Source organism: Channa argus, chromosome 8 (genome assembly GCF_033026475.1).
Source record: "Channa argus isolate prfri chromosome 8, Channa argus male v1.0, whole genome shotgun sequence".
NCBI classification, from domain to species: domain Eukaryota; kingdom Metazoa; phylum Chordata; class Actinopteri; order Anabantiformes; family Channidae; genus Channa; species Channa argus.
Genome location: NC_090204.1, coordinates 21,379,371 through 21,388,727, shown reverse-complemented (window position 1 = coordinate 21,388,727; position 9,357 = coordinate 21,379,371). Strand labels below are relative to the sequence as shown.

Sequence of the window (9,357 nt, the reverse complement as noted above, 5' to 3'; positions counted from 1 at the left end):
AAAAAATGCAGATGACAGTTGTTTTGTTTTGTCTGATTGTGGCTCATTTGCTTGAGGAGTTGGTGGAGCTCGAATCGAGGCTCCTGTTGGCCACACATCAAAGTGTCTTTGGCCCTAACACTGAACTCCAGGTTGCCTGTGGTGTGGGCTCTTTAAATATCACAGTATTTACTATAATTACTAACAACAGGTAATAATTTGGTCCAAGCAATGGATATGTCTAGATGATAGGAGGCCAAAATTGCATAATAATGTGGAAATGAAACGCAGAGATCCAGTAATTACCTCCAAACACACCTTGCAGTTTTTGTTAAGAACCATGAATGACAGCTGTAAAATACATAACTCTCTGTTTCTGCTTACTTTCAAGGTAAGCAGAGTGGCAGAGTGCTCAGGGAGTGCGCAGAACAGCTAGCGGATGTCTTCACAGACATCTTCAACATCTCCCTGAGCAGCAACGTTGTTCCTACGTGCCTCAAGGCAACGACCATCGTGCCTGTGCCTAAGAAGTCTACTGTCTCCTGCCTCAATGACTACCGTCCCGTCGCGCTCACACCCATCGTGATGAAGTGCTTCGAGAGGCTCGTCATGAGGCACATTAAGACCCAACTCCCAACCTCCCTGGACCCCATGCAGTTTGCGTATCGCCCAAATCGTTCCACGGACGATGCCATCTCCACGACCCTCCATCTGGCCCTCACCCACCTGGACAGTAAGGACTCATACGTACGAATGCTGTTCATTGACTTCAGCTCAGCATTCAACACAATCATCCCTCAGCACCTGACCGAGAAATTGAGCATACTGGGCCTGAACACCTCCCTCTGCAACTGGATTCTGGACTTCCTGACTGGGAGACCCCAGTCAGTCCGGATCGGGAACAACATCTCCAGCACCACCACACTGAGCACTGGAGCCCCTCAGGGCTGTGTGCTCAGCCCTCTGCTGTTCACTCTGCTGACGCACGACTGTGTAGCAATGCACAGCTCAAACCACATAGTCAAGTTTGCTGATGACACGACCGTGGTGGGTCTAATCAGCAAGAACGACGAGTCAGCCTACAGAGAGGAGGTGCAACGATTAACAGCCTGGTGTGGAGCAAACAACCTGTCTCTGAACATTGACAAAACTAAAGAGATGGTTGTGGACTTCAGGAGAGCACAGGGTGACCATTCTCCATTGATCATCGATGGATCCTCAGTGAAGATAGTCAAGAGCACCAAATTCCTTGGTGTTCATCTGGCGGACAACCTCACCTGGTCAGTCAACACCAGCTCCATCACCAAGAAGGCCCAGCAGCGTCTCTACTTCCTGAGAAGGCTGAGGAAAGCCCATCTCCCTCCCCCCATCCTGACCATGTTCTACAGAGGGACCATTGAGAGCATCCTGAGCAGCTGCATCACTGCCTGGTTTGGGAACTGCACCGTCGCGGATCGCAAGACCCTACAGAGGATAGTGAGGACAGCTGAGAAGATCATCGGAGTCTCTCTGCCCTCTATCATGCACATTTACACCACACGCTGCATCCGCAAAGCCAACAGCATTGTGGACGACCCCACACACCCATCACACACACTCTTCACACTCCTGCCAACAGGAAAGAGGTTCCGAAGCATTCGGGCCACCACATCCAGACTATGCAACAGTTTTTTCCCACAAGCCATCAGGCTCCTCAACTCACAGAACTGAAATAGAACTTAAACACACTGCAAACCGAACTCAGCACATTCTCATCGCTCACTACTCATCTCATTCCACCACCACTTATTTATTATTTATTTACTTTTATCATTCTACATTTACTGCACTACACTGTTTACCTGCTGTTTTTTTTTTTTGCACATTCCAATGCAATTGCACTTTTTTTACATGCTGGACATTTAAATGCACTATACCGTTTACATGCTGCTCTTTTTTTAACACCCCTAGCACACTTAACTGTACTGTACTGTACTGTAAAATAGTATACAGTAGGTTTACTGGTCGGCACTGTCTTGGGTCTTGTGTCCTGTCCTGTGTTACTTGTGTTGTCTGTCTGTACTGTTTTTTCGTCTGCACTGTTTGCACTTGGTTGCACTCGATGCACTTTATTATAGCTTGTGTTGTTTGTAGCACCTTGGTTCTTGGAGGAACGTTATCTCGTTTCTACTGTGTACTGTGTACCACTGTGTATAGTAGAAATGACAATAAAAGCCACTTGACTTGTAAAATGTGTAGCGACAAAGATAAATGACATGTATCTTATGCAACGGTCACTGTATAGGTCGTAAACCCCACCCACCCATGTCAGTAGGTGGATTGTTATTTTATAAATTCTTGATATAAAAAAACGGTAGATTTTGGTGTAGTTAACTGCCACATGAACATAAGAAGCAAAGCAACCATAAGAAATGAGCAAATTCAATTGAGTTTTCATTTGTTTTTAAATTACAAATATTGTAAAGTGACCTGATTCTGCAATCCACTGTTCTTACAGAAACACACCTATTTTAAAATCTGCCACTTTCTGCCACATTCTCTCACTGCTATTACAGTAAGTAAAAGTTACCCTGTATAACATTGTTATTTCCACAATATTACGCCACTTTTACCCAGTTATTACTGAGCTGTAAAGTCCTACCTTTGTATTTAAAACAAAAATCTAAAACAAGTATCTGGTAGCAATGTCTTTACTAAAAAAGAGACGAAACTAGCATTGAATGATTTGGGGCGTTACTTTATCCCAGTCTGAATTACTGAAGATTTTTAAGTTTCACAGTAGATGTGTTTGAATATGAAATATTTACTTACTCTGGTATGTTGTGTAGTTGGCAGTTGGTGTCTGTGTTTTAATTGTAGTGATTGTTGTTGGGGATTCTGTGGTGTTTGTAGATGGTGTGTCGGTTCTGGTTGGTGTTGGAGTTGTGGTTGTCGTTGGTGTTGGAGTTGTGGTTGGAGTTGTGGTTGTTGGTGTTGGAGTTGTGGTTGTTGTTGGTGTTGTGGTTGTGGTTGTGGTTAGTGGTTCTGTTGTGGTTGTGGCTGTGGTTGGTGGTTCCGTTGTGGTTGGTGTTTGAGTTGTGGTTGGTGTTGGAGTTGTGGTTGGTGTTTGAGTTGTGGTTGGTGTTGGAGTTGTGGTTGGAGTTGTGGTTGTTGGTGTTCGAGTTGTGGTTGTCGTTGGAGTTGTGGTTGTGGTTAGTGGTTCCGTTATGGTTGTGGGTGTGGTTGGTGGTTCCGTTGTGGTTGGAGTTGTGGTTGGTGTTGGAGTTGTGGTTGTGGTTGGTGGTTCCGTTGTGGTGGTGGTTGTGGTTAGTGGTTCCGTTATGGTTGTGGGTGTGGTTGGTGGTTCCGTTGTGGTTGTGGTTGTGATTGTTGGTTCTGTTGTGGTTGTGGTTGTGATTGGTGGTTCTGTTGTGGTTGGAGTTGTGGTTGTGGTTGGTGTTGGAGTTGTGGTTGTAATTGGTGGTTCTGTTGTAGTTGTGGTTGTGATTGGTGGATCTGTTGTGGTTGGTGTTGGAGTTGTGGTTGGAGTTGTGGTTGTTGGTGTTGGAGTTGTGGTTGTGGTTAGTGGTTCCGTTATGGTTGTGGGTGTGGTTGTTGGTTCCGTTGTGGTTGTTGTTGTGATTGGTGGTTCTGTTTTGGTTGGAGTTGTGGTTGTGGTTGGTGTTGGAGTTGTGGTTGTTGGTTCCGTTGTGGTTGTGGTTGTAATTAGTGGTTCTGTTGTGGTTGGAGTTGTGATTGGTGGTTCTGTTGTGGTTGGAGTTGTGGTTGTGGTTGGTGTTGGAGTTGTGGTTGTGGTTGGTGGTTCCGTTGTGGTTGGTGGTTCTGTTGTGGTTGGAGTTGTGGTTGGTGTTGGAGTTGTGATTGTGGTTGGTGGTTCTGTTGTGGTTGTGGTTGTGGTTAGTGGTTCCGTTATGGTTGTGGGTGTGGTTGGTGGTTCCGTTGTGGTTGTGGTTGTGATTGTTGGTTCTGTTGTGGTTGTGGTTGTGGTTGTGATTGGTGGTTCTGTTGTGGTTGGAGTTGTGGTTGTGGTTGGTGTTGGGGTTGTGGTTGTAATTGGTGGTTCTGTTGTGGTTGTAATTGGTGGTTCTGTTGTGGTTGTGGTTGTGATTGGTGGATCTGTTGTGGTTGGTGTTGGAGTTGTGGTTGTGGTTGTGGTTAGTGGTTCCGTTATGGTTGTGGTTGTGGTTGGTGGTTCCGTTGTGGTTGTGGTTGGTGGTTCTGTTGTGGTTGGTGTTGGAGTTGTGGTTGTGGTTGGTGGTTCCGTTGTGGTTGTGGTTAGTGGTTCCGTTGTGGTTGTGGTTGTGATTGGTGGTTCTGTTGTGGTTGTGGTTGTGATTGGTGGTTCTGTTGTGGTTGTCGTTGGTGTTGGAGTTGTGGTTGTGGTTAGTGGTTCCGTTATGGTTGTGGGTGTGGTTGGTGGTTCCGTTGTGGTTGTTGTTGTGATTGGTGGTTCTGTTGTGGTTGGAGTTGTGGTTGTGGTTGGTGTTGGAGTTGTGGTTGGTGGTTCCGTTGTGGTTGGTGGTTCTGTTGTGGTTGGAGTTGTGGTTGGTGTTGGAGTTGTGGTTGTGGTTGGTGGTTCTGTTGTGGTTGTGGTTGTGGTTAGTGGTTCCGTTATGGTTGTGGGTGTGGTTGGTGGTTCCGTTGTGGTTGTGGTTGTGATTGTTGGTTCTGTTGTGGTTGTGGTTGTGATTGGTGGTTCTGTTGTGGTTGGAGTTGTGGTTGTGGTTGGTGTTGGAGTTGTGGTTGTAATTGGTGGTTCTGTTGTAGTTGTGGTTGTGATTGGTGGATCTGTTGTGGTTGGTGTTGGAGTTGTGGTTGGAGTTGTGGTTGTTGGTGTTGAAGTTGTGGTTGTCGTTGGTGTTGGAGTTGTGCTTGTGGTTAGTGGTTCCGTTATGGTTGTGGGTGTGGTTGTTGGTTCCGTTGTGGTTGTTGTTGTGATTGGTGGTTCTGTTGTGGTTGGAGTTGTGGTTGTGGTTGGTGTTGGAGTTGTGGTTGTGGTTGGTGGTTCTGTTGTGGTTGTGGTTGTGGTTAGTGGTTCCGTTATGGTTGTGGGTGTGGTTGGTGGTTCCGTTGTGGTTGTGGTTGTGATTGTTGGTTCTGTTGTGGTTGTGGTTGTGATTGGTGGTTCTGTTGTGGTTGGAGTTGTGGTTGTGGTTGGTGTTGGAGTTGTGGTTGTGGTTGGTGGTTCTGTTGTGGTTGTGGTTGTGGTTAGTGGTTCCGTTATGGTTGTGGGTGTGGTTGGTGGTTCCGTTGTGGTTGTGGTTGTGATTGTTGGTTCTGTTGTGGTTGGAGTTGTGATTGGTGGTTCTGTTGTGGTTGGAGTTGTGGTTAGTGGTTCCGTTGCGGTTGTGGTTGGTGGTTCCGTTGTGGTTGTGGTTGGTGGTTCCGTTGTGGTTGTGGTTTGTGGTTCCGTTGTGGTTGTTGTTTCTGTTGTTGTCGGTGTTTCAGGAGTTGTGGTGACTGATGGCAAAACAAATGAAAATAAAATTACGCTGAGCCCCAACAATAATCACAAAGATGTTTTACTGGGTGAATGTATTGTGGATCTGTAGTGGGACAACAAGCTCAGCATGACTTTGAAAGAACAGATGTGGGATCACTGTAAATTGTCTACAAAAAAATGGGGTTAAGATCTTGATTGATGTTGATGGGTTAGTTTGTGTTTTTGTGAAGTTTTGTTATATGGTCAGTTTTGAATAAAAGCTTTTTGGGTTTTGGTTTCAGTTATAGCTGGATACAAATTTACAATATTAGTACTGTCTGCTAGCCAATATTTATTTCCACATTCTTGTTTAAGATTTTCCAGTGTCCTTCACTGTGCGGGATTACAATTAAATCCTCTCTAATGATTTTTAAATGATCTCTAATGACTTTTCAGCTCCACTTGAATCGAAATAATATCCCACCTATTTTTTCCCTTGTATTGAAATAAAGTTGGGATCATTTAAATTTTACGATGACTTGGTGCAATTGTTAATAGTAAATGTACAATAAGGTAAATTGTTTTTGAAGAACACCTTTTCAGTCCAGTTATATAGTTAGTATGTGATACTTACTTGTAAGTATTCATCATAAGTATTTTTGATTCCTAAGTATTATATAAAAGAAATACATAATTTTTTTATGCAGACATGAACAGAAAGCAGAAATAATCAATGTTGTTAATAAAACTAACGTATAACCACATGTTACAGTTTCAATTTTAACTTCTCTTTTTCTCATAAAGTATCACTTGTAAAGAAAACTAAATAATATTTACCTTGTCCACAGGACAAATGTATATACCCGAGCAAAAATATCAACCCAAGGATTTTTCTTTCCATGGTGAGCGGTGTTACTTGTCTGTACTCAGACAGGTATGTGGACACCTATGAAGACACGTAGTACTTAGTTTATGAACTTGGCCACAAAGGGAGTGACAGGCACTGGTGAAAGACGTCTTCATATAACCTGAAAAACCAGGTAAACAATACAACACATGGCAAATGAAAAAGTGCACTGAGCAGCTTGAAAACTGTTACCAACCTCACCCTACGCTCGAGACCCTAAGAGAGAAGACTATTTATTGTCAGTTATTGAGTGACACCGGCTCTTGTAGGCCTGGACTGAGTTTATATGTGAGGGGGGGGGAGCCTATCCCACCGGGGTCTATCAATCTCAGGGCCACAGAGTCATACACAGACCGACAACCATTCACACTCAGACCTACGGGGAATTTTAGATTCACCAATTAACCTAACATGCAGAAAAAGGAAACTGCTGTATGAAATGTGCCGTATAAATACATTTGAATCATGTGTAAGTAAATATATTAAGCAATTCAAATGCATTAAAGCAAGTTTTAACTTAACACATTTACAGAATTTGAACTTGTGATTTTTGACACCATTAAAATTATAGCTTTTTCACAAAACATAACTTTATTGTCATTTAGCCCTACAATGTGCTGTACATGCACGTTGGAGATGGTGAGTACTCTTCAGTCAAGTTACAAAGATAACAAATAATGAAAGGAAAAAGAAAAAAATAGTTTGGTAATAAAACTGTAGAGTACTACAACAAAAACTGTGGGCGTACAAAGTGATTATAGGCAGCCTCTGTTAGCCTTGTGTAAAAGGCTAGTTTTAGGGTTGGACCCAATAAGGTGCTTGACACAACTTCTCAGTTTTAATAGAGTTTATTATAGCGTGTGATTGTAAAGCAGGATGACGATGTGTTTGCCCTCCGACTCGCTAGGGGGCGCTGATCTCCAGTCTATGAGGGAGGACACGCAGGTGAGTACTCAATGACTTGTGGGAAATGGAGTCTGAAACAAAAGCAAGACTTAATGGAGTGCGAGAGGAGACGAGCTGAGTCTGGGGGGGAGGTAGGGGTCTTACGGGGAAGAGTGGAATGTAGCCGTGGGGGGTCTCCAATCCCTGACTTGTGACACAATATCCAATAATTCAATTAATAATTGGTAATGATTGGTAACGCTGAGGAAGCACCGTGACGCTTGGTTCAGCCATCTGCGTTTCAGCACCAGTCTGAGTTTCCCAGGTAGGAAATCACATGGAGTGATAAACACTTATGCACGGCATGAATTAAAAATGGGGATGGCCTGGTGACAGGGGTCCGTGATGAAAACATGGTTTCGGACTCAGCGGCAGGCAGAGTCAGGTGAATAAACGTCGCGTGGTCCGAACCGTGGATGGCAACGATGAATTCGGCTGGAAAGTCGCGGTGATAAAGCAAACACTCTGGCAGCTTGGTGAAGGAACTGATGAGGTATATTTGAAAAGTGATGAGAGCAGGTGAAACTGATTACCGGTTATTAGTAAAGCGGAAACAACGTGACGGGACCAGGAAACAGGAAGTGGTTTCAAAATAAAAGTCCTGAGGGAGGAAGGGAAGTCGGGGATCCTGACACGTTATCTGCGATTTAAATTTTAAAATCCATCTCTATGCCTTAGTAATGTGTTAACATGTGAGCAGGTTTGAACAATTATTCTTAACTCTTTCAAACAACGTTGAAAATAAGTCTGTCTCACATACTGCAGGACAACTACTGCAGATAGGATGATACAAATTTTTGTTCAGTTTGTCGAAAGAGTTTTTTTTAATTCTCAGGTTTAATTTTTTAACACAGGCAGCATCATGAATGCTATAGCAGACTTTTAAACTGTCCAGGTCACAGCTACACCCCAACATACTGTACCTCTGCAAGTCACTGGTTAAGGGCGTAAAAGATGTAGTTATCACCCCTGCGGCATAAGAGTTGACACTGATAACAGTTCAGGAAGAAGAATTGATATAGATAATTATGAAAGTCAAAAACTGCAATGGATCCTGTAATTTTGTTATCATGAGAAAGTGAAGTTGTTATCCTAAAATATTGAGATGAAAAAGATCCATGGCTGTTCCTCGACTTCTGTAGGTAAAAGTTTAATGTCCTTCATATATCCAGTGTCTGTTTATTTAAATAGTGAACTGCAGGGTTTTTATAGAGGAATAATAAATTCAGAATTAATCAACAAATGTGCTCTTACTTTGAAAGTTTGGGCCACATAGGGATTTCCCAGCATCTGCACAAACTAATTCATGTAGATTTTGTTATACTTCTTCTTAAGTGCTATTTTTTACAGGAATTTGTGCAAATTGTGGAATGTTAGCTGGCTATTTGGCCAACAGATCCAAGAGTTGAAAAATTAAATTCTTCTACTAGCGCCCAAACAGAACATGATTTAAAAGACAGTAGAATCGGTTCCCCGGCTCATTCAACACCGCTGCGACACTGAATTGTTCACAGAAGAATGACAGACGTATTGTTTAGGAACAAAAAGTGAAAATCCGTCTGCTTTGTTTCCTGAACAGAAAATCTGACAGAAAAATGTGTGACCTCTTTAAGCCAGAGGTCACTTTGGAATCAGGTGTCAAAAAGCTTTTAGCTGCAGAACATCCAGTTAAAAATGCAAGAACAACAACAACTGGTGTAGGACTGTAAGTCATGCGTAAATCAGTGACTCATAATCCGATTAGTTTGGTGTAAAGGTAACTGAAGTCCTCTATATTGAATTTCTGTCCATACAAGTGTCTAAAATGGATATTAAAATGTTTATATCTGTGTGCTGCTTTTCTGTTTCCTCGTGAGAAAAGATGAGTGGGGGAGGCTGTAATATTTTATTTTTAACAGTGAGTCACATTTCACTTTTCACGTCAATGATGTTCCTGGCGATGAACCCATGACTTGTGTCACACTATCACTCGACCAGTGTTATATTCACTTATTACTGTAAAAAAAAAAACTACCATTAGATTCCAGGAGATGGTAGTCAAGATCAGTCTCAGTCCTAAACAAAGCCTTTCCCTAACACCATGGCAATTCCCAGTCCTTCATGT

The 9,357-nt window shown here is 43.0% G+C and overlaps 1 protein-coding gene across 1 annotated transcript; it reads right to left on the bottom strand.

Annotated features, from left to right (window-relative positions):
- Nucleotides 1–2,828: 2,828 nt before the first annotated feature.
- LOC137131898 (probable cyclin-dependent serine/threonine-protein kinase DDB_G0292550) lies at nucleotides 2,829–6,049 on the bottom strand. Its single transcript, XM_067513738.1, has 2 exons — nucleotides 6,036–6,049; nucleotides 2,829–5,406 (listed from the first exon to the last, which is right to left on the bottom strand). The coding sequence occupies exons 1-2, from the start codon at nucleotides 6,047–6,049 to the stop codon at nucleotides 2,829–2,831; spliced, it is 2,592 nt and encodes an 863-aa protein (XP_067369839.1).
- Nucleotides 6,050–9,357: the final 3,308 nt, after the last annotated feature.